The 26,968-nt window shown below is 41.4% G+C and overlaps 3 protein-coding genes across 3 annotated transcripts; 1 reads left to right on the plus strand and 2 right to left on the minus strand.

Annotated features, from left to right (window-relative positions):
* The first annotated feature begins 1,752 nt into the window (after positions 1-1,752).
* On the plus strand, positions 1,753-6,104 carry LOC128417042 (syncytin-2-like). The gene is made up of 2 exons (XM_053395223.1): positions 1,753-1,837; positions 4,140-6,104. The coding sequence occupies exon 2, from the start codon at positions 4,585-4,587 to the stop codon at positions 5,743-5,745; it is 1,161 nt and encodes a 386-aa protein (XP_053251198.1). The 5' UTR covers positions 1,753-1,837; positions 4,140-4,584; the 3' UTR covers positions 5,746-6,104.
* Positions 6,105-13,067: 6,963 nt separating this feature from the next.
* On the minus strand, positions 13,068-14,066 carry LOC128416840 (proto-oncogene Mas-like). Its single transcript, XM_053394858.1, has one exon. The coding sequence runs from the start codon at positions 14,064-14,066 to the stop codon at positions 13,068-13,070; it is 999 nt and encodes a 332-aa protein (XP_053250833.1).
* A 9,614-nt stretch (positions 14,067-23,680) lies between these two features.
* Positions 23,681-24,882, minus strand: LOC128416841 (mas-related G-protein coupled receptor member H-like). Its single transcript, XM_053394859.1, has one exon. It carries the CDS (start codon positions 24,880-24,882, stop codon positions 23,887-23,889), a length of 996 nt encoding a protein of 331 aa, XP_053250834.1. The 3' UTR covers positions 23,681-23,886.
* Between the last annotated feature and the right edge of the window lie 2,086 nt (positions 24,883-26,968).

Here is a 26,968-nt window from a genome sequence, read left to right on the forward strand (position 1 = left end):
TCATTGTTAGGTTGATTGTGGGGTGAAAATCATTGAATTTCTGGTGGAAGGTGTCCAGGGTCTGTTGACCATGTGTCCAGATGATAAAAATATCGTCAATGTATCGCAGGTACAAGAGAGGTTTGAGTGGGTGGGAGTTTAGGAAACGTTGTTCTAAATCTGCCATGAAGATGTTGGCATACTGTGGGGCCATGCGGGTGCCCATTGCTGTGCCGCTGATCTGAAGGAACAGGTCATCACCGAATTTGAAGTTGTTGTGGGTAAGGACAAATTGGCAGAGTTTGGTGGCAAAGTCCGCTGTGGTTTTATCTGAAATGGTGTTCCTTATAGCTTGTAAACCATCGTTGTGTGGGATGTTGGTATACAGAGATTCCACATCCATAGTAGCTAGTATAGTATTGTTGGGAAGATTATTTAAAGATTGTATTTTCCTCAGAAAATCTGTGGTGTTGAGGCATCTGATCATAGCCTGCATTTTAATCAAGGCTTATATTTTGATCAGATTCCTGTATTCTAAAAATGAGCTTAAATTCACAAATGTTTCTTTCGAGACAGGAAACCAGCAGGCAAGGTCTTTGTCAGAGGCCCCTTTGGTTTATTGCGGTCATAAAACAGGCTGGGAGCAAAAGGTCACACTGACCATACAAATTATAGAATACAATCAAGGTTGCAAAAACACAATTAAATAGCAATAATTATTGTGCCTCCCATTAAACTTGAGCCACATCTTCCTAAGGTTAAAAGGGCAAGAGCTAATACAAACAGCAGCTGGCTAGGGAAGAGGCTTCTCTCTGAAGCTGCTTTGAAGCTTCAGAGAATTTAGAGAACTTAGAGAACCTAGCTTTTATAAAGTTCCTTTTTTACTTAGAAAAGGTCTTTGCTTCTAAAAATCTATATATGTTATGTATGAAATATATTGGCTTAAATGTAATTATGCAAAGGATTTAGAAAGTAATGTTAGATTCTTATGATTAGATTCTTATTTCATAGAATCATAGAATCATAGAAGAGTTGGAATAGACCACGAGGGCCATTGAGTCCAGACCCCTGCCAAGCAGGAAAACACCATCAAGAGCACTCCTGACATATGACCTCCAAAGAAGGAGCTCTTTCATAGATGCTGTGTGGGAAGATGAACAAAAGATCTGTTCAGATAAAATTAGCCACCATCTGTTTTGGAGTGAATAGGGCAATAGGGCAAAAGATGAAATGTTAGTTAAGGCGCCTAGTCTAGGGCAAAAGGTTATCTGGTAATTAAGGTGCCTTGTAGAGGTTAATGGCTATTTGTTTGCCAATTATAAATAGAAGGAAATATAGCTCTTTGTCTCCCATAAAAGGTAATAGGAAATGGGTGTATCTTTTATGATTGGTTCTAGCAAACAGCCAATAGGAATTTTAACCAGGCTGATTGGACAGAGGCAGCCAAAGGAGGAGCAAGGGGGCTGAGCTGAGGGAATATAAGTGCTGGCCATAATGGCAGGAGGCCAGGCCAGAGCTTGGTAACCATATACCACTGTGCCTCACATTTATTTGTCTGACAAATAAATTATTATTTTAATTTCTCTATTGCTGCGTTGAATATTTCATTCCAGCTAAGCGTTAACCACAAGCAGGGTGCTACATTTTATGGTGCCGTGACTCGGATAAGTGGTCTGCTGGAACGCAGCCCCTTCGCCTTACTGGGCAGGGTACAAGAGGGAGGACCACTAACTGCTTACCCAGCGCGCACTGGAACATTTTCCCAGGGGAACACAGAAGTCTCGTCTGTCTGATACCCTGCTCACCGACGGCGACGGACCGGGGGGAACCAGAGAAATAAACAGGGAACCAGCTAAGGGTAAGTGCACTAAGGGGTTTTGGCCCTCCAATTAATTGGGAGGAAGAGAAGTCTTGATCAAACTTCTGCGTCTCAGTAAGGGGGAAACTGAGTACGCTAGGTGGTTGGGTACATCAGATTGTGGTCTGGTGGAGGAAAAGGGAAAGGTTGGGAGGTAGAGTGTGGTGAAGTATCCAGCGCATTGTATGTGTGAGAAAGTACAATCGTAGCTGACCTGAGTGTGGAGTGGGTAGTACTTCGGTTCCCAGTAAGGCGACTTCACTGGGCAAGGAACCCCACGAAGCGAGTGTGTGAGTGACTGAGTGGATACTTCACAGGGCCATACAATGGGAGTTGGGGGTTCAAAGGGGTAAAATACACCTCTTGAATGTATGTTAAATAATTTTAAGAAAGCCTTCTCAGGGGCATATGGAGTCAAAATGATGCCAGAGCGCTTGAGAACGTTATGTGAATTAGAGTGGCCGAAACAAAATACTGAATGGCCATCTCAGGGAACCTTTGATATAAATTTAGTAAGCAAACTTTGGTCTAATATCGCCAAAGAAACGGGAGGGTGCCCAGAACAATTTTCATATATAGATTCTTGGCTGAGCACATTAAATAAAAATCCTCCATGGATAAGGGAATGCAAAGTCCAACGATGCAAATTATTGGCTGTAAAAGCCGAAGCTAGGAAAGGAATCTTGCCAAATAAACTCAAACCCATTTTTGAGGGACCAGAGGAAGAGGTGCTTCCACCTCCACCCTATGCTCCACATCGAAGGGAGCCTAATCCAAATACTCCACCAGTTGTAACCCCAAGGCAAGAAAGTGGAACGAATAATGGGGGTGGAGTCACAGAACTTGATTCCTTGATAGATTATGATAAATATCTTCAGGAGGCCTTGGAGTCCTATAATAAAGCCCAAGCAGAAGTGGTTATTCCACCTGTGAGTCCCAGTAGAACTCCATCTACAGTCTCCTTTAGTGGAACAACCAATTGCCCACCCCAAACCCCTGTACATCCAAATCCTAGAGAACTATTACAGAAGTTACAGGGAGACCTTGATCGGTCAGCAAGCAATACAGCCAGGCGTATAAAGCTGCTAAAAGAACGCCTTGGGACAGATACCATCCCCTATGATTTGAGGCCCCTAGAGCAAAGCGAAGAGAAAGGTCACGTAGTAGCCCCTCTTAGAAGAGTATTTGATGCACTTGAGGAGCCTGTGCTGGTTAACAGGCAACCCGGACCACGGCCACCTCGAACTTCGACCCTCCAGTACATTCCATTCACAACTACGGATCTGATGAATTGGAAAACACACACCCCATCTTTCGCAGAAAAACCTCAGGCTATGATGGACTTGGTGACTTCAATAGTAAATACTCATAGTCCTACTTGGACAGTTTGCCGCCAACTCCTGAATACTCTGTTCACCACTGAGGAAAGAAGAGACATAATTGAAAAGGCACAGATATATTTGCGTGAGCAGGCCAGAGTGGGAAATATTTTTAATATTGACCGTCATCTCCAGGATAACTTTCCTTTGGAAGATCCTAATTGGGATCCAAACAATGCAATTCACCTGGCCAGGCTTACCACCTACCGCCAGACGCTTGTGCAAGGTATCCGCAGGGCATGCCAGAAGCCCACTAATATGTCTAAAGTCTCAGAAGTAGAACAGAAACCAAATGAGAGTCCGGGAGACTTTTTAGAGAGGCTGCAGGAAGCCTATCGTATATGGACTCCTTTTGACCCTGAAGCCCCTGAAAACAGCAGAATGATTACTGCTACATTTGTGGCCCAGTGTGCTTCTGACATTCGTAAGAAAATTCAGAAATCAGAAGGATGGGAAGGGATGCTGATGAGCCAAATTATGGCCATTGCACGCCGAGTTTATCGGAATAGGGATGAGGCTGAGAAACAAGAGAAGAAGAAGTGTCATAAGGAAAAGATGATAATGCTGGCCACAGCAGTGATGTGTTACCCATAACACTGTTTCGTGTTCGGTGCACACCCACAAAAAGACTTAAGTTGTCACCTTTTGAGCTCCTGTATGGGAGGCCGCCCTCCTTTGTTCAGGATATTCCAGCTGACCTCAAACAAATAGGAGACTATGTGACACAGGGACAAGTGCAATCTCTCTCCCGTGTTGTTTTTTGTTTCTCTTAACAGGTGGGCCCTCAGCACACGCCGTGCAGCATTGCCGAGCCGATTCATCAGTTCCAGGCTGGCGATAGCTATGGGTGAAAGAGTGGAAACGCGATCCACTTGCACCTAAGTGGCGTGGACCTTACACCATCTTGCTCTCTACTCCAACAGCGGTGAAGGTAGCTGAGGTGACCCCCTGGATTCATCACTCCCATTTGAAGAAGTCCGAAGGCAGTTGGACGTGCAAAGGTGACCCCTCTAATCCTTTTAAACTGACTCTCTCCAAAAACCCCTGTATCTAGCCCTACGGGGAACGGGCTAGGTCACGGGCAACATTAGACGACCGGCCTGCTGCAGCCACAACCTGGAAGCTGGCTGACCTGCGCACGCCTGAAGCTTGAGGAGCATCTGAACCAGCGATTGTGAACGGGAAGATTCTCTTATACAATTGATTGACTGCCTCCCCCCCGTGGAACAATTATCAGAGATATTACTCATTGGGGATCCTTGGGATATATGTTTTGGTCTTGGTGGTTCCCCATTTCTGTCACTGGGGGAATTATATTGGGGCTAATATTTTTTTGTTATCACAATAAGGTAATCTTTTGTGGAAGGAATGCATATACTAGACATCAACATGATTTTATTATTAATCCTGATCCCTTGGGAAGGGGAAGGGTCCTTGAATCTGACCAAATTTGCTAAATATGGATTCCGCCATGACCACAATATGTGGGTAGGCTTAGCTGAGATGGTAGCCAATGTTACAAATAGGACCAATTGCCTTGTTTGCTCTCTTGGGCCAGATGATTCAGAGGGAGGTATGCCCTTATTACCAATACCATTAAATGCCATTGGTATGGTAAGCGAAATGCCACACCAAACAGAAGTACAGAATTTCCCCGGATGGAACTCAACTAAACCAATACGAGTTATACCTGTACAAGGGGAATTCTGTGTACATAAATCATCAGAGGCAGCTGATTCTACCATGATAGGCTCTTCTCATTGCCACTATACTTGGGATTATATTAAGAATAGTCAAACCTGGGCAAACGGTACTACCTATCGAACTCGGAATACCTTGCCCTGTGCACCTCCTTTTATTCATGCATGGAAAATGGTGTGGAACATAACTATGACAGAAAAAGGCAATCTAACATACTGCACTGTGAGCTCTATGCCCCTTTTGATATTTCGCCTTATGCACTCCACGTACCAAAAACCTCAGACCCGATGGTTGTGGTGGATATGTGGAGAATGGGCATACAAGAAACTCCCTTCCAAATGGAGTGGGACTTGTTTCCTGGGATGGGTATTACCACCAATGTGGATTATGCCCACTAGTTCGGCCAAGCGTACACGAAGAAACGCTGATATTTCTCATATAGCAGGAGGAAGTACCCAAAGTTGGAGCGATACTGATGATTGGCCACCAGAGCGCATTATAGCCTATTATGAACCTGCCTCCTGGAATCCTGATGAGCTCATACAAGGGGCTCGAGATCCTATTTATAATCTAAACAGAATAATTCGATTGCAAGCAGTAGTGGAACTTGTAACCAATGCAACGGCCCAGAGTTTGAGACTTATTGCACAACAGTTGGATGAAAGTAGAGCCGCCATTTTGCAGCTGAAAATGGGAATGGATTATGTACTTGCCAGGCAGGGAGGCCTATGTGGAGTCTTGAACTTGACAGGGAATGCCTGTTGCTTTAACATTTCTGATAATGGTGAGGCAATCCGTGTGTGTTGGCCACAAAGATGGAGAATATAGCACATGTCCCAGTACAAACATGGGAAGGATGGGATATGGGATGGCTCACCAACTGGTTACCAAATGTCGCAGGACTCAAAGGGATACTATTGTCTTGCTTGTTTTTCTTGACGGTAGTAGTAATGGTTTTGTGTATGGTGCCATGTATCATTTCATGTTTTAGAAGTACAATTAGCAAGATGATTTCAAATGAAACTCTACCTCATATCATGGCCCTATACAGAGCTTTACCTCAGGAATACGATGAAGGTCAAGCTATCAAGGACACTTGGGATGAAGGTCCTTGAGCTTGAAAGGGGGGAATGAGGCATCTGATCATAGCCTGCATTTTAATCAAGGCTTATATTTTGATCAGATTCCTGTATTCTAAAAATGAGCTTAAATTCACAAATGTTTCTTTCGAGACAGGAAACCAGCAGGCAAGGTCTTTGTCAGAGGCCCCTTTGGTTTATTGCGGTCATAAAACAGGCTGGGAGCAAAAGGTCACACTGACCATACAAATTATAGAATACAATCAAGGTTACAAAAACACAATTAAATAGCAATAATTATTGTGCCTCCCATTAAACTTGAGCCACATCTTCCTAAGGTTAAAAGGGCAAGAGCTAATACAAACAGCAGCTGGCTAGGGAAGAGGCTTCTCTCTGAAGCTGCTTTGAAGCTTCAGAGAATTTAGAGAACTTAGAGAACCTAGCTTTTATAAAGTTCCTTTTTTATTTAGAAAAGGTCTTTGCTTCTAAAAATCTATATATGTTATGTATGAAATATATTGGCTTAAATGTAATTATGCAAAGGATTTAGAAAGTAATGTTAGATTCTTATGATTAGATTCTTATTTCATAGAATCATAGAATCATAGAAGAGTTGGAATAGACCACGAGGGCCATTGAGTCCAGACCCCTGCCAAGCAGGAAAACACCATCAAGAGCACTCCTGACATATGACCTCCAAAGAAGGAGCTCTTTCATAGATGCTGTGTGGGAAGATGAACAAAAGATCTGTTCAGATAAAATTAGCCACCATCTGTTTTGGAGTGAATAGGGCAATAGGGCAAAAGATGAAATGTTAGTTAAGGCGCCTAGTCTAGGGCAAAAGGTTATCTGGTAATTAAGGTGCCTTGTAGAGGTTAATGGCTATTTGTTTGCCAATTATAAATAGAAGGAAATATAGCTCTTTGTCTCCCATAAAAGGTAATAGGAAATGGGTGTATCTTTTATGATTGGTTCTAGCAAACAGCCAATAGGAATTTTAACCAGGCTGATTGGACAGAGGCAGCCAAAGGAGGAGCAAGGGGGCTGAGCTGAGGGAATATAAGTGCTGGCCATAATGGCAGGAGGCCAGGCCAGAGCTTGGTAACCATATACCACTGTGCCTCACATTTATTTGTCTGACAAATAAATTATTATTTTAATTTCTCTATTGCTGCGTTGAATATTTCATTCCAGCTAAGCGTTAACCACAAGCAGGGTGCTACAGTGTCACGTACATAGCTGATGACATATGGTTTCAGAACAGAGTCCATATAACCGGAGACACCCACTGTAATAGTGCCAATACCTGAAATGATGGGGCGTCCTGGATTTCCTGGTTTGTGTATTTTAGGTAGAAGATAGAAAGTTCCTGGTCGAGGTTCTGTTGGTGTGTTGGTGAGGATCTGTTCTTGGATGTGTGGGGGTAGCTCCTTAACAATCTTGTTCAGAAAGATGCACAGCAGGAGAGCATTTTTCCAAGTTTATTCAGCGTTGGTCAGAACAAAGAAAAACATGACTGCCTGCTTGCAGAGAAACGAAAGCAATAGAAAACATAAACATCCTGTGAACAGGAAATACGCAGACTCTGTGACTCACATAGCCTGCTCCCTTTTAAGGTGGAACGGAAATATCCTAACAGTAAGATCCCCCCCCCATTGGTTATCAAGATGGCTGGTGTAGGAGGAGATTCTTAACTGCATTCACGGTTGTATCAAACATAAGACACATCAGAAGAAAATGATTCATAAAGACAAGCCCTCCAGAAAGGCCAACTCTTCAGCTTGCTTTTATGATGTGTTTTCTTCTTACGATGTGCCTTGTGTTTGATATCTATTTGTTGTACTATAGCAGCAGGATCAGTGGGAAGTGGAGGAGAGGTGGGTGGCTTAAGACAAATAACTTTCTACTCAGCTCTGCTTCCTCACTTCACACTCTCTGTGTCCATCTCTCAAATGGGTAAGGGTGAACTGCTCTGAATTTGCTTGGCTGTCCAATCTATCCAACATTCAGGTGTCAGAATCATTCCCTTTCCTTGCCATTCAGACCTTCTGACATCAATCCCCAATTCTATTCACAGGATTTTTAGGATGTTTCCCAGCACAAATACCTTATTGTTGACATTTATTTTCTCTACTCTCAAATGAAAAAAATAGCCAAGAAGAAAATAAAAGGACCACAAAGAACTGCAGGCCTCACTCACCTGAGACCTCCGTGTTTAGGACAGTATATAAATTCAACAAATAATAATAATAATAATATATAAATCTGTGATTGAAAAAAATGGAAAGAGTGTTTACCTCTATGTCTCCCCAGAGATATACAATATGTGGATATTAATAAATAGATTTATAATATTAAGATACTGAGTTCAAAGTAGAAGAAGTACCAAGAAATATAAGGAGAGATAGAAAATGAGGGGTTTTTTGGAGGAAAACTTAATCAGTTTTTTAAATTAAAGCCTTTGTGTTACAAAGCAAACAGATAAACATGGAAAGATACACTTGTCGTCTCCACTTATAGTTCAAAGTCTTTTTCATGGGTTGATTTTTTTTGAAGTCATCAGATCCAGGACTGGACCTGAACATCTCTCTTCTTTCTTTTTTTTTAAAAAGATATTTATTGAAATTTTCAAAAAATAAAGAAAAAACAGAAAAAAAACAGAAAAAAACACACACATATAATTTGCATTCCTTACTTTCAATAACATATTTCCCAGACTTCCCCACACCTCCCCTTCTTGTATTCCAGATCAATTTTTAGTTCAGCAAGTTCTTAACCCCAAATTTTACCTTATTATATTTACTTCATTTTAATTAACCAATTTTAACCTAAACCTCAGTCTTTATACGCCAGTATTTATTCTTAATATCTTTTTCTAAGATCGACCCCAATTCCCTTTCACGAGTTCCCCATTTTGATATAAGTAGCAAAACAAAATACAAAAAGAAAACAAAGTATAATTGTACACCCTTTGGATTCCCAAAGCCGCACTCCCCGCCTTTCCCGGTTTCGAGCTCCAACAAATGTCCATCAGTCTATCTGCTGTCAGCCTGGTGACCTCACATCCGAGGCTCTTAATTCTCTCTCAATTCCTCTCTGCCGGTTTTTTTGATAGTCCTTTGTATTAAACACCAAATCTCGGAGAAGCTCTGTCCCAATAAGGTCCATATTTCTTCCAGCCAGACCTCCATATTTAAAAGTGTAGTCCAAATCTTGTTTCTTACTTCTTTTAAGTCCAAATGTCCCAGAAACTCCAGCTTCCACTTTAGTCAGGTTTGTAATCCATAAGTCTTCAGATCTCCACATGAGGAGATCTCTCCATTCCTCATTCTTCCATTCAAACCAGATTTTCATAATCTCATTCTTCTTTTCCTTTATATCCATCTTAGCAGGCCTCTGGCTCTCCTTAATCATCTGCGGCATTATAGCTCCTCCTTCCTTTCCCTCTAAATCGTCATATATCTCTTTCCCCACTTTCTCAAATTTCTCAAATTTCTTTTCTTGTTCAGCTGCAAAGATTTTTAGCTCAGTTACAAAAACTTTTTGTTCAGATACAAAGACTTGAGTCAAGTCCCTTCCAGTTTCAGCAAGTTTATTTACTGTTTCATTCAATGTTGTAACATTTGTAGCCAAAACATTGCTTTGTTCTTGTAACTTTCCCAGGAGAAGAAAAGTCCTCTCCAGTTCAGTCAGTATTTTTCCATTTGCAGCCATTCTTGTAATGTCCCACAGCCCTGGTTCTGGTTACTTAGTATTCCTTCCAGTTCCAATCCAAAAGTCAAATTACCTTTTCCTCTTTATTTTCAACAATTTATTACCTGAATGTAACAAATATAACCAGCAAAGGCAACAGAAACAAAGCTCTCTTTTTTCCCCAGCTTTGACAGCTAGTTTGACAGCTGTCAAAATCTTCTGTGTCTCTTCAACAGGCTCTCTCACGGATCGCTCCCGGGTCCTGGGGGGGGTGACGGTTCCACTTTCAAAATTAACTCTTATCCTCCAGCAAATTCACTTATACTGCCAAAACGTGAAATTAATTACTTTTATCCTCTCTAGAAGAAGGTGTTCTCTCAACCTTAGTTATCTAGTCCTTGCTTTAAGATGTTTACAAGACGGGGAGATGGAATTCCTCTTTGCGCCTTCCCCGCTCGTGCCAAATCCAAAAAAGAAATTTTAAATCCAATTTCCGTATTACTCACGTGTTGTTACTTTTAGTCCAAATGTTCAAAGGAAGAAGTCAGCGCTCTCCGACCATGGCATGTGGCTTCGCTCCGTAGGGGGAGCAATCGACTCACAGCACCGCGACGCTCCCTGTCCCCCGTTCCGAAGCTTTTAAAAAGGCTCCTTCGTGGGTCGGGGGGGCGCAAATGGTGCCTGCCGCGTCACCAAGTCCACAGGCTTCAGCGCCTGTGGTTTCTGAGGGTCCCCGCGTCACCGCCGCGGCAAGACCCGTCCCCTACTGAGCAGATTCCCTCCGGAGCTCGGAGAGAATCCGCCATTAGTCGATCGCGCTAACCCGGAAGTCTCTTCTTTCCCCCATCTTCCTCCTCCTTGAAAACCCTTTGGAATATTACCTTCAAACTCTCCCTTGATCGACTGTGTTTCTTTCTTCCAACCAGGAAATAAATCAAAGGGTTAGCACTGCTGTTTACGCAGCTGAATAAGAGCCCAAGAAATATTTCTGTATTGTTTCCACCATTGCAGAGAGTATATAATAAAATGCAAGTAAATGGGAAAGCTAAGAAGAGGAAGAAGAGGAGGCCAATTAGGATGGCTGTTAAAGCTTTTCCCTTCTTCCTCTGTTGTGATCTGAAGTAAACTTTTATAAACAGGACCAGAGTGGAAACAGTCATGAGTGGGAGGCAAAGTATAGCATTCATTAAAAGGTGGTAGAAAATGGCCTCCTTGTACCTGCCTTGCCCCACCCTGCAGCCCTAGGAGTCCTCCCTAGGGAGCTGTGCCTGGAGGAAGAACTGTGAGGGGAGAGACTCGATCAGGCAAGGCCTCCTTCCACCTGCCTTGCTCTACCTTCTGCTTCTCAATGTGTATTGTATTGTTTTATGTACCGTGGCTTGCCGTTGTTTTATTGATTATAGTTTAGATATTATTGTGACTGTTGAGTGGATTTCTGTTTAACTTTTATGTGTTGATGTTGTTATTTTATACTAATTCTCAGTCTGAATAAGACTGCAATCTACCAAGAGATGGTCTCTCTCTCTCTCTCTCTCTCTCTCTCTGTGTGTGTGTGTGTGAGAGAGAGAGAGAGAGAGAGAGAGACCTACAGAATGCCTCCTTCCACCTGGTTCTTAGTTTTTTCCATTTAGTCATTCCATATCCCATTCCACTGAATTTTTTTCGGGTTCTTCTGGGGGTTTTATGCCCCTCTCAGCGCTACACAAAGCATGACTCTTATGCAATGGTGGTATAGTTTTGGATACAGAAGCCCAAACATGGGAAGTATCAACTTGACATTACTGCACATGAGACTTAGATATGTGATATAGAAGACTCTGTATGAGAATGGTCTACTGGGCACATGTTCATGACCGTTAAATGCCAGGACATTGTTATCTGCCACCAGAGCTATCTTGTTTGAACTTCTGCAGAATTTAGTTGGGTGTTTCCTGTGAGAGGAGACAAGTTACAAAAGCATCTAACCCAAAACTTATATTATGGGGGAAAATAACTATATATACAATAATGATATGCAAAAGAATTCCAAAACATTATGGGGATAATTAAAGTTCTGGACCTCAGACCACATCCAATTCTCAATCCTTCAGTTCAGTCCTTCTGCATCAGTCCAACAGCAAGTTAATTCCTCTCTTTTGAATAATTAGATTTACGGTACTTTCATTAATCGCGAGCGCGCGCGCGCGCACACACACACAGACTGTAGGAGCTGGGTTGGAAGGCAGTAATCTTTCTCTGCCACCCATCAGGTGCTTTGTGCCATTTTGATGATGAGTGTTACTTGCTCAGGCTGATTTTTGGTTAGCTTTTTATGTGAGCAGCTTGCTTCCTCTCAATTGCATTAGAGCCTTTGCACATTGTGGTGGATCACTTAGCTTGTGCCAGTGAAAAGCTAATCCGCTTAAGAGGAGCCCAGTCAACTTCTCCCCTGCTCAAAGGGGACTTTTTGCTCTGCAGTGCAGAGTGGACTGCATGGTTTCACCGGATTGCTTTATTCTCATGCCCCATCCTAATCTTTCTTAATAAGTGTTAACGAGAATGATGTGTCAAGGTGAGTCTTTATACATGGTGATTTCAGTTCTTCACCATGCAAAGGAGTCTAGTGCATGTTTGGATATAGGCTTGATGGCTAGCATTGAGAGGAAAGTGCATTGTGGCATGATATGGAGCCATCTCCACCCTGTATGCTCTGGTGTTTATTTTAAAAAATTATTGGAAAGTTGGAGAAACATTGATGTCATGAATCACTTCTGCTAATTGTCACATTGCCCTATAAAGGTGTAGATTTCTATATGCACATAGTTATAATTTCTATATCACTACATCGATATAAGCATGGCTTTTTTCAGCCACAATTCACCAGAGCTCAATTCCCACACCCCTCAGGTGGGTGCCATGGCTGTTATAAGAGAACAAGGGAGGCCTTCATGGTGAGTTTTTGCAGTTCTTTTTCTAGAAAAATAGCACAGAAAATAGGGATTGTACTGGTGGAATTAACTATCATGCACTTTTTTAAAAATCTGGGGGAAATACTTTCTTCTATTTTCTTCAAACATTCAAGCTCTACATGTGAAGATTTCTTTACTTCATTCCCTTTGGCAATGAATCCGTTATCTATACCATTTAGCAAGTCATCCCACTCAACTCACACTGTTAAAGCGGCATTTATTTTTATTTAATTTTCTAAAACATATAAAACATTTATCCTGCCAAATGGGCAATCCAAGGGGCTTTTAACGATACTCCTGAAACGAGGACAAAAATTAACAGAGTAAATGAATCCAAAATAATAAAATAGTGAGTACAGGGGAAAACAAGTACCAAGAAATACACCAAGAGATATTAATGAAGCTTTCTGAGCTATTTTGAAGTATTTCTTCACATCTGGGTTTGAACTGGAACTTCTTGTTCCTCACTGCAGTTTTCCTCCTCTTTGAAAAGTTTCCGAAGTATGACCTTCATGCTCTCCCTGGATCGAGCCCTCTTGTTTCTCCCAATCAGGAAATAAATCAGTGGGTTAATACTGCTATTCAGGCAGCTGCATAAGAACCCAACAGATATTAAAACAGATCCCACATTATAGTCTATAAATGGAGGGGAAAAAATGAATAAATAAATACAAGTTAATGGGAAAGCTAAGAAGAGAAAGAAGAGGAGGGCAAGTAGAATGGCTGTTAAAGCTTTTCCCTTCTTCCTCTGTTGTGATCTGAAGTAAACTTTTATAAACAGGACCAGAGTGGAAACAGTCATGAGTGGGAGGCAAAGTATAGCATTCATGAGAAGGAGGTAGAAAATGATATACGGTAGAATGTTAAAAATAGAAGCAATCAAGTTGATTGCAGTGAGCAGGAAAGAAATGATCCATATTGTGGCACACACAAGGGTGGAAAAGTGTGGTGGTCGGTGGCATCGATGCCAAAGTGGGAAAACGACAGAAACACACCTGTCCATGCTAATGGCTGTCAACAGATATTGACCAGTGTTGTACATGAAGAAGAAAAGAATGTAAACCAATGTTACAATCTTATCCATATAGGGAGGTAAATATAAAAATGACCTCAGAAGGTTTATAATGGAAAAAGGAAATAAGCATATGAGAGTCCCAATGTCAGCCGCCGCCAGATGCAGGATGAAGGTGGTGAAAGGATTCCTCTTCATGCAAAAGCCAAGAAACCAGATGACAGTTCCATTCCCAATGATTCCAAAAATGCTAATAAGTAAAATGAAGATGTAGATAAGAATTTTTGCTATGTGATATGGTGATAATTCATAATCAAAACCATCCTGGGGCGTTAGGAGGTCAGTTCCGTTTTCTGTTGCAATATCTTCCAATGAAGCATTCAAAGTGGACCAGGATCCCTGGCCATCGTTGCTCATCTTGCTGGATCTCTACTTTTGATCTACGCCTTGCATTGCTCTTCCTACCTGGAGAAAATAAAGAAATGTGAAGTCAGTTTGCGTTATAAAACTCAATCATATTAAACCAAGAGACTGAAACAATAATAAAAGAGTAATGCTATCGTGGAAATTTATGACAAACAAACAACCATGCCCTCTAACATTTCTCAGATGAAAATAGGGACATTTTTCACTCCTCTCCTATTGACCCTCCTTGACCCCCTTTTTTTTTGTCTCTCACATAGCATTTACTAACTTAAGAAGGACAAGTGTCACCAGCAGTAAGCTGTTTATGGAAAAAAAGAAGAATTGTAACAGAAAAATAAAACACAAGTTAAAGTGAATTCAAGCAGCAAAATGAGAGCTGAGAGAGAGAGAGAGAGAGAGAGAGAGAGAGAGAGAGAGAGAGAGATATTTGCTGATGAGCCTGACACTGAGATTCTTTTTTTAAAAAAGTAATGTTGTATCCCTACTGTAGAGGAGTTGTGGGGCAGATTATTGGTTTCTCCAGCCCAGTATTCTCTTCTCCAGGGATTCAGCCTGGACTTTTCTGCCAGCAATGCATGTACACTTCTGCCTTTGGTTCCCCTTCCAATTTTGCTAATGAACTGTGTCAACTTGAGACATTCACATACCTGTGAGCAACTGTTGATCAGCAGTCTAAGAAAATGGTGAGTTGGAGGCAGCAAGAATCACAATATCTTGTGATGGAATGAGGAGGTAGTCAGAAGATTGACAGAATTGACTACAGCCCCAAGGAGGATAAAATGGATGTATCACCAAGCTCTCCGCAAGATGTTTAGCGCTCCACCCATTACTCTTCATCTGTTCTTAAGCAGTTTGCCAACATCCTGTGTCAAGAATAATTTTGTTCATTGGTTGTCAAGAAAGCTAATTTAAGAGGAGGTTCTTGCCTCCAAAGTCTTGATGTCATAGAGAAGCATTCTTGTGAAAAGTGAGTAAATAAGTTGCAGGGAACAACTGGTGAGGGGGGAAACTACAGTGCCTGGGATTCTTTGAGTGGAATGATATGTTTTGAATGCATGGTGTGTGTGGAGGCCCACAAGTGTAACTATGGAACATGGAAGGGTGCTGGGCGGGCTTCTGTAAGAGAGGGAAAATGGAGAACCAGGTGGGACAGGAGAACAGAATGGATAAGATAAGATGGATAAGATGAATAAGATGTCAGAAACACATATATATGTAAAGATCTATGTAGAGTAAATAACATGGCACATTCTGGTTAGATCATTTTCCTTGTTCAGATTGAGGGCTTGTCCACCTTCCTCCAGTCCCATTCCAAAAAGGCACAGTTTCACGCAGTTTTCAGACACCGGTGCAAGTGACCTTGCCTTTGCTGTGCAGTTTTCCCTGAAAAACACACTCTTTGCCTCTGAATTGGAATGAACAGAAATCTGCGGAAAAACCCAATGGTCATTTGTTTCGATTCAGCAGTAAAGAGAGGGTTTTCCTAGTGGGAAATGGAAGGCCAAATGAGGTGTGAAGGAGCCCTGAGAACCTGTTTTTATATATCCCAGTGGATGTTAGGGGGTCAGCCATAGACATAAATGGAGACATTTGAAAATTTGTATAGTTTGAATTGGGCAGATATGGCCATTATCTATTTTCACAATAAATATGTTAATTAAATAGCTGGGGAAAATACACAAATGGAGAGGGGACCCTCCAAATTAATCCATTATTCATTGTGGTCAATAGGATTTTGGGAAATGGCAGAGAAGAAACAGGGAACTTATTACTTGAAATACTCACCTATTGTTCCAGACAAAACCCTAGACATTTGCCTCTATGTTCCAAGTATACATTTTGTATTTCTTTGGATTTCAAGCATGGGCAAAGTGCATCTAACAGTGCTGTTTGTTCTGCCACTAGTTCCTCTTTTGTCTTCTTGCTTGCAACATGGTTGCAAAACTAACCACCATTTCCCATTCTGATACAATCTGAATTTAGCTGTTAAGTTTGGAACAGAAATCTGATAACAGATGTCACCGAGTTATGCCAGAGCACTAAGAATAAGCATATGTAGCTTTTGTTACTATTTATCCAATTTTGTTCCGTAGAGTGACACATCTGGGTCTGTTCCTAAATCCACATATCAAATACACAAACAAACCAGTCAGTCATGGTTCACATACGGAAAAACAACAACGATATTTTAATCTACAGTTTATTGTGTCCTAATCTGCTCTCATCCATGCTCTCTAATCACAGAATGCATATAGTAAAGAATAATAGGAATGTAATTTATGTCACAAAGAAACTGGTATCTCTTCAAGGGTATTCCTCCTGCATGCAGACCTCTGCTACCGTATTATGGTTCCCCTCTTGCTTTTACAAATAAGCTGCATCAACTTGAAACATTTGCATACCTGTGTGAAACTCTTGATCAGCAATCTTCAGAGATGGTGTGTGGAATGCAGAAGGAAGTACAATGTATCCTGTGCTGGAATAAGTAGGGGGTCAGAGCATTTTCAGAAATGAATGTAGCTCCAAAGAAACAGCAGATGTTTTATCAAGCTTCCTGCTAGATATTTAGGGCTCCACCCACTAATTTCTATCACTTCTTTTATCTGTTCTTGTCAATATCATGAGGTAACACCCCCCCCATTGGTTATCAAGATGGCTGGTGTAGGAGGAGATTCAAGCAGCAAAATGAGAGCTATGAGAGAGAGAGAGAGAGAGAGAGAGAGAGAGAGAGAGAGAGAGAGAGAGAGATTTGCTTATGAGTCTGACACTGAGATTCTTTTTTTAAAAAAATGTTTTATCCCTACTGTAGAGCAGTTGTGGGGCAGATTATTGGTTTCTCCAGCCCAGTATTCCCTTCTCCAGGGATTCAGCCTGGATTTTCCTGCCAGCAATGCATGTACACTTCTGCCTTTGCTTCCCCTTCTGCTTTTGCAAATGAACTGTGTCAACTTGAGACATTCACATACCTGTGAGCAACTACAGATAGGTAGCCGTGTTGGTCTGCCATAGTCAAAACAAACAAAATTTTTTTTCCCTTTCAGTAGCACCTTAAAGACCAACTAAGTTAGTTCTTGGTATGAGCTTTCGTGTGCATGCACACTTCTTCAGATACACCGAAACAGAAGTTGCCAGATCCTTCTATATAGTGAGAAGGTGGGGAGGGGTATTACTCAGAAGGGTGGTGGGAATGGGTGATTGGCAGATAGCTGTGATGAGCCTGTTGACGACTCTTAACGACTGCAATAGGTCTTACAGGAAAAAGCATGGGGTGAGAAGGTGAAAAATGGCTTTGTCATGTATAATGAGATAAGAATCCAATGTCTTTGTTCAGACCAGGTCTCTCCATGGTTTTAAGTTTGGTAATGAGTTGCAATTCAGCAGCTTCTCTTTCCAGTCTATTTCTGAAATTCCTTTGTAGTAAAACGGCTACTTTGAGATCTTGTATAGAATGTCCTGGGAGATTGAAGTGTTCTCCTACTGGTTTCTCTGTCTTGTGATTCTTGATGTCCGATTTATGTCCGTTTATTCTTTGGCGTAAGGTTTGGCCTGTTTGTCCAATATAGAGAGCTGAGGGACACTGTTGGCATTTGATGGCATATACAATGTTAGACGATGAGCAATTAAATAGTCCCGAGATGGTATGTGTGATGTTGTTGGGGCCAGTAATGGTGTTGTCCGGGTGTATGTGGCAGCAAAGTTGGCATCTGGGTTTATTGCAGGCTCTGGTGCCAGTGTCCGTGTTACGTCTGGTTGTAGTATTATTGTGGGTTAGGAGTTGTTTAAGATTGGGTGGCTGTCTGTAGGCAATGAAAGGTCTTCCTCCCAGAGCTTGAGAAAGAGAACTGTCATTCTCCAGGAGAGGTTGTAGATCTCTGATGATGCGTTGTACTGTTTTAACTTGGGAGCTGTATGTGATGACTAGAGGTGTTCTGTTATTTTCTTTTTTGGGTCTGTCTTGCAGCAAGTTCTCTCTGGGTATCAGTCTGGCTCTGTTGATCTGTTGTCTAACTTCATCTGCTGGGTATTTTAGTTCTAAAAAGGTTTGCTGTAGATCTCTTAGGTGAGAGTCTCTGTCTGTAGAATTGGAACAGATACGGCTGTAACGTAGTGCCTGGCTATATACAATGGACTGCTTGGTATGCTTGGGATGGTAGCTAGAGGCATGTAGATATGTTTGTCGGTCAGTTGGTTTACGGTATAAGGTGGTGTCTATGTGCCCATCCTGTATTTTTATAGTAGTGTCCAAAAAATGTATTTCTTGCATAGATTGATTCATTGTTAGGTTGATTGTGGGGTGAAAATCATTGAATTTCTGGTGGAAGGTGTCCAGGGTCTGTTGACCATGTGTCCAGATGATAAAAATATCGTCAATGTATCGCAGGTACAAGAGAGGTTTGAGTGGGTGGGAGTTTAGGAAACGTTGTTCTAAATCTGCCATGAAGATGTTGGCATACTGTGGGGCCATGCGGGTGCCCATTGCTGTGCCGCTGATCTGAAGGAACAGGTCATCACCGAATTTGAAGTTGTTGTGGGTAAGGACAAATTGGCAGAGTTTGGTGGCAAAGTCCGCTGTGGTTTTATCTGAAATGGTGTTCCTTATAGCTTGTAAACCATCGTTGTGTGGGATGTTGGTATACAGAGATTCCACATCCATAGTAGCTAGTATAGTATTGTTGGGAAGATTATTTAAAGATTGTATTTTCCTCAGAAAATCTGTGGTGTCACGTACATAGCTGGGAGCACTGATGGCATATGGTTTCAGAACAGAGTCCTTATAACCGGAGACACCCACTGTAATAGTGCCAATACCTGAAATGATGGGGCGTCCTGGATTTCCTGGTTTGTGTATTTTAGGTAGAAGATAGAAAGTTCCTGGTCGAGGTTCTGTTGGTGTGTTGGTGAGGATCTGTTCTTGGATGTGTGGGGGTAGCTCCTTAACAATCTTGTTCAGAAAGATGCACAGCAGGAGAGCATTTTTCCAAGTTTATTCAGCGTTGGTCAGAACAAAGAAAAACATGACTGCCTGCTTGCGTGTTCAGGCACAGAGAGAAACGAAAGCAATAGAAAACATAAACATCCTGTGAACAGGAAATACGCAGACTCTGTGACTCACATAGTCTGCTCCCTTTTAAGGTGGAACGGAAATATCCTAACAGTAAGATCCCCCCCCCCATTGGTTATCAAGATGGCTGGTGTAGGAGGAGATTCTTAACTGCATTCACGGTTGTATCAAACATAAGACACATCAGAAGAAAATGATTCATAAAGACAAGCCCTCCAGAAAGGCCAACTCTTCAGCTTGCTTTTATGATGTGTTTTCTTCTTACGATGTGCCTTGTGTTTGATATCTATTTGTTGTACTATAGCAGCAGGATCAGTGGGAAGTGGAGGAGAGGTGGGTGGCTTAAGACAAATAACTTTCTACTCAGCTCTGCTTCCTCACTTCACACTCTCTGTGTCCATCTCTCAAATGGGTAAGGGTGAACTGCTCTGAATTTGCTTGGCTGTCCAATCTATCCAACATTCAGGTGTCAGAATCATTCCCTTTCCTTGCCATTCAGACCTTCTGACATCTATCCCCAATTCTATTCACAGGATTTTTAGGATGTTTCCCAGCACAAATACCTTATTGTTGACATTTATTTTCTCTACTCTCAAATGAAAAAAATAGCCAAGAAGAAAATAAAAGGACCACAAAGAACTGCAGGCCTCACTCACCTGAGACCTCCGTGTTTAGGACAGTATATAAATTCAACAAATAATAATAATAATATATAAATCTCTGGTTGAAAAAAATGGAAAGAGTGGTTGAAAAAAAATGGAAAGACCTCTATGTCTCCCCAGAGATATACAATATGTGGATATTAATAAATAGATTTATAATATTAAGATACTGAGTTCAAAGTAGAAGAAGTACCAAGAAATATAAGGAGAGATAGAAAATGAGGGGGTTTTTGGAGGAAAACTTAATCAGTTTTTTAAATTAAAGCCTTTGTGTTACAAAGCAAACAGATAAACATGGAAAGATACACTTGTCGTCTCCACTTTTAGTTCAAAGTCTTTTTCATGGGTTGATTTTTTTTGAAGTCATCAGATCCAGGACTGGACCTGAACATCTCTCTTCTTTCTCCCATCTTCCTCCTCCTTGAAAACCCTTTGGAATATTACCTTCAAACTCTCCCTTGATCGACTGTGTTTCTTTCTTCCAAGCAGGAAATAAATCAAAGGGTTAACACTGCTGTTTAGGCAGCTGAATAAGAGCCCAAGAAATATTTCTGTATTGTTTCCACCATTGCAGAGAGTATATAATAAAATGCAAGTAAATGGGAAAGCTAAGAAGAGGAAGAAGAGGAGGCCAAGTAGGATGGCTGTTAAAGCTTTTCCCTTCTTCCTCTGTTGTGATCTGAAGTAAACTTTTATAAACAGGACCAGAGTGGAAACAGTCATGAGTGGGAGGCAAAGTATAGCATTCATTAAAAGGTGGTAGAAAATGGCCTCCTTGTACCTGCCTTGCCCCACCTTGCAGCCCTAGGAGTCCTCCCTAGGGAGCTGTGCCTGGAGGAAGAACTGTGAGGGGAGAGACTCGATCAGGCAAGGCCTCCTTCCACCTGCCTTGCTCTACCTTCTGCTTCTCAATGTGTATTGTATTGTTTTATGTACCATGGCTTGCCATTGTTTTATTGATTATAGTTTAGATATTATTGTGACTGTTGAGTGGATTTCTGTTTAACTTTTATGTGTTGATATTGTTATTTTATACTGTTCTAATGATTGTTGAATGTTACTTTTTTGATGGAGATTGCCTATTTTATTGTTGAGTTTTATTGTCATATTTTTGTATTGCATTAGATTGTTGTGAGATGTGCATTTTTTGTTTCTTCAGCTTGTAAACCGCCTTGAGTATTGTAAGATAGAGAGGCGGTATACAAATTAAAAACGATGATGATGATTACTTTATCCTGCCTAGTACTTTCTGCTCTGACTGGATGTGGAAACCTGCCATCTTCACCACCCAGCCACCTGGTAACACAAGACTCCATGGAATTAACATGGCTCACCTATCTGCCAAAGGTGCACAGCATTGCCATTCAGATCCCCTCTAACCTTTGCTAATGAATGACATCAAAATTAGCTATCCGCATACCTGTCAAAAGCTTTGGATCAGCATCCCTCCAGCATGGTGAGTGGGAGCAGCAAGTGGTGCTGGAATAAGCAGGTTATCAGAAGATTTGCAGAAATTGTTAAGATGCATCATCTGGCTCTTAGCAAGATGTGTAGGATCCTGCCCATGTCTCTTCAGTTCTGTGTAATCCATTTGCAATAATCATGTGATAAGATGATTGTATTCCACATTGGGTCTCAGGATAGCATTTGACAAACTCAGGAGGAGATTCTTGCCTTCTAAAGTTCAGTGTCCCCGTCAGGCACTCTTGAGAAGAGAGAGTTTGCAAGTGGTAAGCAAGTCCCACTTCTCTTTGACCTTATCTGGAGAAATATCTTTATTGATTAGAGTGTCATCTGACCCATTAACAGAAAGAGTAGCTAATGTCTTAAGTGAGCCATGAGCTTGCTGTTGATTCTGCTAGGGTGGAGAACTATATCTGAAGAACAAATGGAGAGTCCTGCTAGATCAGATAAGAGGCCCCTGCAGCCAACTGTCCTGGTCTCACAATGACCAAACAGATGCTTCAGGGAAACCCACATATAGCTTCTGAACACAACAGGACTCTCCTCCCCCATGATGATCTGCTGGCAGGCCTTAATCTCCTTAATTTTCCAATCCCGTTGGGAAAAATTTGACATGTGTGGGAGGCTGATGGGCTTTTTTTGGTGGGACCAAACACCAAAATCCCACATGCATCAATATTTTAAAGCCTCTATTTTTATTTATATACTCTTTAATCCATCCTGGCGACAAGGAAAAAAACAAGTTCTCAGTCTGAATAAGACTGCAATCTACCAAGAGATGGTCTCTCTCTGTGTGTGTGTGTGTGTGTGTGAGAGAGAGAGAGAGAGACCTACAGAATGCCTCCTTCCACCTGGTTCTTAGTTTTTTCCATTTAGTCATTCCATATCCCATTCCACTGAATTTTTTTCGGGTTTTTCTGGGGGTTTTATGCCCCTCTCAGCGCTACACAAAGCATGCCTCTTATGCAATGGTGGTATAGTTTTGGATACAGAAGCCCAAACATGGGAAGTATCAACTTGATATTACTGCACATGAGACTTAGATATGTGATATAGAAGACTCTGTATGAGAATGGTCTACTGGGCACATGTTCATGACCGTTAAATGCCAGGACATTGTTATCTGCCACCAGAGCTATCTTGTTTGAACTTCTGCAGAAGATAGTTGGGTGTTTCCTGTGAGAGGAGACAAGTTACAAAAGCATCTAACCCAAAACTTATATTATGGGGGAAAATAACTATATATACAATAATGATATGCAAAAGAATTCCAAAACATTATGGGGATAATTAAAGTTCTGGACCTCAGACCACATCCAATTCTCAATCCTTGGGTTCAGTCCTTCTGCATCAGTCCAACAGCAAGTTAATTCCTCTCTTTTGAATAATTAGATTTACGGTACTTTCATTAATCGCGAGCACGCGCGCGCGCACACACACACAGACTGTAGGAGCTGGGTTGGAAGGCAGTAATCTTTCTTTGCCACCCATCAGGTGCTTTGTGCCATTTTGATGATGAGTGTTACTTGCTCAGGCTGATTTTTGGTTAGCTTTTTATGTGAGCAGCTTGCTTCCTCTCAATTGCATTAGAGCCTTTGCACATTGTGGTGGGTCACTAACTTGTGCCAGTGAAAAGCTAATCAGCTTAAGAGGAACCCAGTCAACTTCTCCCCTGCTCAAAGGGGACTTTTTGCTCTGCAGTGCAGAGTGGACTGCATGGTTTCACCTGATTGCTTTATTCTCATGCCCCATCCTAATCTTTCTTAATAAGTGTTAACGAGAATGATGTGTCAAGGTGAGTCTTTATACATGGTGATTTCATTTCTTCAGCATGCAAAGGAGTCTAGTGCATGTTTGGATATAGGCTTGATGGCTAGCATTGAGTGGAAAGTGCATTGTGGCATGATATGGAGCCATCTCCACCCTGTATGCTCTGGTGTTTTTTTCAAAAAATTATTGGAAAGTTGGAGAAACATTGATGTCATGAATCACTTCTGCTAATTGTCACATTGCCCTATAAAGGTGTAGATTTCTATATGCACATAGTTATAATTTCTATATCACTACATCAATATAAGCATGGCTTTCTTTCAGCCACAATTCACCAGAGCTCAATTCCCACACCCCTCAGGTGGGTGCCATGGCTGTTATAAGAGAACAAGGGAGGCCTTCATGGTGAGTTTTTGCAGTTCTTTTTCTAGAAAAATAGCACAGAAAATAGGGATTGTACTGGTGGAATTAACTATCATGCACTTTTTTAAAAATCTGGGGGAAATACTTTCTTCTGTTTTCTTCAAACATTCAAGCTCTACATGTGAAGATTTCTTTACTTCATTCCCTTTGGCAATGAATCTGTTATCTATACCATTTAGCAAGTCATCCCACTCAACTCACACTGTTAAAGCGGCATTTATTTTTATTTAATTTTCTAAAACATATAAAACATTTATCCTGCCAAATGGGCAATCCAAGGGGCTTTTAACGATACTCCTGAAACGAGGACAAAAATTAACAGAGTAAATGAATCCAAAATAATAAAATAGTGAGTACAGGGGAAAACAAGTACCAAGAAATACACCAAGAGATATTAATGAAGCTTTCTGAGCTATTTTGAAGTATTTCTTCACATCCGGGTTTGAACTGGAACTTCTTCTTCCTCTCTGCAGTTTTCCTCCTCTTTGAAAAGTCTCTGGAGTATGACCTTCATGCTCTCCCTGGATCGAGCCCTCTTGTTTCTCCCAATCAGGAAATAAATCAGTGGGTTAATACTGCTATTCAGGCAGCTGCATAATAACCCAACAGATATTACAACAGATCTCACATTATAGTCTACAAATGGAGTGAAAAAACAGATCAATACAATGCAAGTTAATGGGAAAGCTAAGAAGAGGAAGAAGAGGAGGGCAAGTAGAATGGCTGTTAAAGCTTTTCCCTTCTTCCTCTGTTGTGATCTGAAGTAAACTTTTCTAAACAGGACCAGAGTGGAAACAGTCATGAGTGGGAGGCAAAGTATAGCATTCATTAGAAGGTGGTAGAAAATGGTATACTGTAGAATGTTAAAAATAGAAACAATCAAGTTGATTGCAGTGAGCAGGAAAGAAATGATCCATATTGTGGCACACACAAGGGTGGAAAAGTGTGGTGGTCGGTGGCATCTATGCCAAAGTGGGAAAACAACAGAAATACACCTGTCCATGCTAATGGCTGTCAACAGATATTGACCAGTGTTGTACATAAACCACAACAAATTCTCGAATACTGCAAACAAGTTATTATAAAAAGTGAAGAATGGAAATAAAGTCAAAATTCTCATAATTGAAAGAGGAGATAAGCTCATGAGAGCCCCAAGGTCAGCAACAGCCAGATGTAGTATGAAAGTGGTGAAAGGATTCCTCTTCATGCAAAAACCAAGTAACCAGATGACAGTTCCATTCCCAATGATTCCAAAAATGCTAATAAGTAAAATGGAGATGGAGATAAGAATGTCTGCTATATCATATGGTGATAATTCGTGATCGAAACCATCCTGGGGGGTTAGGAAGTCAGTTCCATTTTCTGCTGCAATATCTTCCAATGAAGCATTCAAAGTGGACCAGGATCCCAGGCCATCATTGTTCATCTTGTTGTATCTGGACTTTTGGGCTTTTTCTTGTATAGTTCTAACAAGAGAAAAAAAACAAATGTGGAGTCAGTTTTAGCTGTAAAGCTCAACCATATGAAACTGAGACACTCAAACAATAAAAAAAGATACATGCTATAGTGGGAATTCATGACCGATGAACACTTTAGGAATATAGTCATTGGAATGTTTGCCACAACTTATCAGTTTCAAAGGCTCAGGGGGGAAATGGAGTTCGCTGATGTGTTGTGGATCTTTGCTCTGAGTAAAAAAAATACATTCACAACATCAGTAAGCATATCGTTTTAGAACTCAAATTCTCCTCTTCTGCTCTCTGACTCAGCCTTAAGATCAGAAACTAACCTCTTGTGTCATGGACATTGGTTGGTTGGGTGTTGGAGATGAGGAGTGTGAGAAGGAGTTGAACAGCTCTTGTGATTCCGGAATGAATTGGGAAGGCCTGTGTAATTTTATTGTTATTAAAATGTGATTTTTGAACAAAAGTGGATAAATAAAACTCAAGTTGAATTGGGATTGTTAAGAAATATGAAAATTAGGGGGAAAAAACCCACAATAGATTAGCCAGACAGCAAGAGTTTTACAATGTGGAATGTATTAGACAAACCATTACTCTATCCTGCCTAGTACTTTCTGCTCTGGGAACTAAAAATTCCTGCCGTCTTCACCAGCCTGGTATCCTTCTAACAGAACACTCCATGCAGTTCACCTGGTATCCTTCTAACAGAACACTCCATGCAGTTAACTTGTCCCACCTATCAGCCAAAGGTGCACAGCATTGCCATTCAGCTACATATCCCCTCTTACCTTTGCTAATGAATGACATCAAAAGTAGCTATTCGCATTGCTCTCAAAAACTTTGGATCAGCATCCCTCCGGCATGGTGAGTGGGAGCAGCAAGTGGTGCTGGAATAAGCAGGTAATCAGCAGATTTGCAGAAATTGTTAAGATGCCTCGTCTGGTTCTTAGCAAGATCTGTAGGATTCTGCCCATGTGTCTTCAGTTCTGTGTAATCCATTTGCCAGCGTTGTGTGATAAGCTGGTTGCTTTGTGCATTTGGTCTCAGGATAGCATTTGGAAAACTCAGGAGGAGACTCTTGCCTTCTAAAGTTCAGTGCTCCAAGGAAGCACTCTTGAGAAGAGAGAGTTTGCAAGTGGTAAGCAAGTCCAACTTCTCTTTGTCCCTATCTGGAGAAACATCTTTATTGATTAGAGTGTCACCTGACCCATTAACAGAAAGACTAACCAGTGTATTCAGAGAGTAATCAGCTTGCGGTTGGTTCTGCTGGGGAAGAACGTAGACTGGGGTGGAGAAATATATCTGAAGAACAAAAAAGAGAGTCCTGCTAGATCAGGTGAGTGGCCCTTGTAGTCAATTGTCCTGGTCTCACAGTGGCCAAACACATGGTTCAAGGAAGACCACAACTGCTTCTGAACACAACAGTACTCTCCTCCCCTGTGATGTTCTGCTGGCAGGCCTTAATCACCTTAATTTTCCAACCCCCTTGGGACAACTTTGACCTGTGTGGGAGGCCAATCTGCTTTTTTTGGTGGGGTGTGGGCACACTTCTGTCCGAACCCATATGCACCAGTTCTTTACAGCCTCTATTTATTGATATCAAGTACTGTTCATTCCATCTTGGCGACAAGGAAAAAATTAATTCTCAGTCTGAATAAGGCTGCAATCTAGCCAGATCAAGGGATTGTGTGTGTGTGTGTGTGTGTGTGTTTGTGTGTGTGTGTGTGTGTGTGTGTGTGAGAGAGAGAGAGAGAGAGAGAGAGAGAGAGAGACCTACTTTCATCAGGTTCTAAGTTTTTTCCACACTCACTCATTCAATATCTCATTCCACTGAGTTTTCTTTGGGGTGTTCTGAGGTTTTATGCCTCTTATGCTACAGGAGCCCGAACATGGGTAGTATGAGCTTGATATTACTGCATATGAGATTAAAATATGTGGTATAGAAGGCTCTGTATGAGAATCCTATACTGGGCACATATCTAAAATAACATGAAGATAATGCACTTTGGAGGTCATCTATTTTAACCCCCTGCTCAATGCTAAAATCCT

This window comes from Podarcis raffonei, chromosome 7, assembly GCF_027172205.1.
Source record: "Podarcis raffonei isolate rPodRaf1 chromosome 7, rPodRaf1.pri, whole genome shotgun sequence".
In the NCBI taxonomy this organism is placed as follows: domain Eukaryota; kingdom Metazoa; phylum Chordata; class Lepidosauria; order Squamata; family Lacertidae; genus Podarcis; species Podarcis raffonei.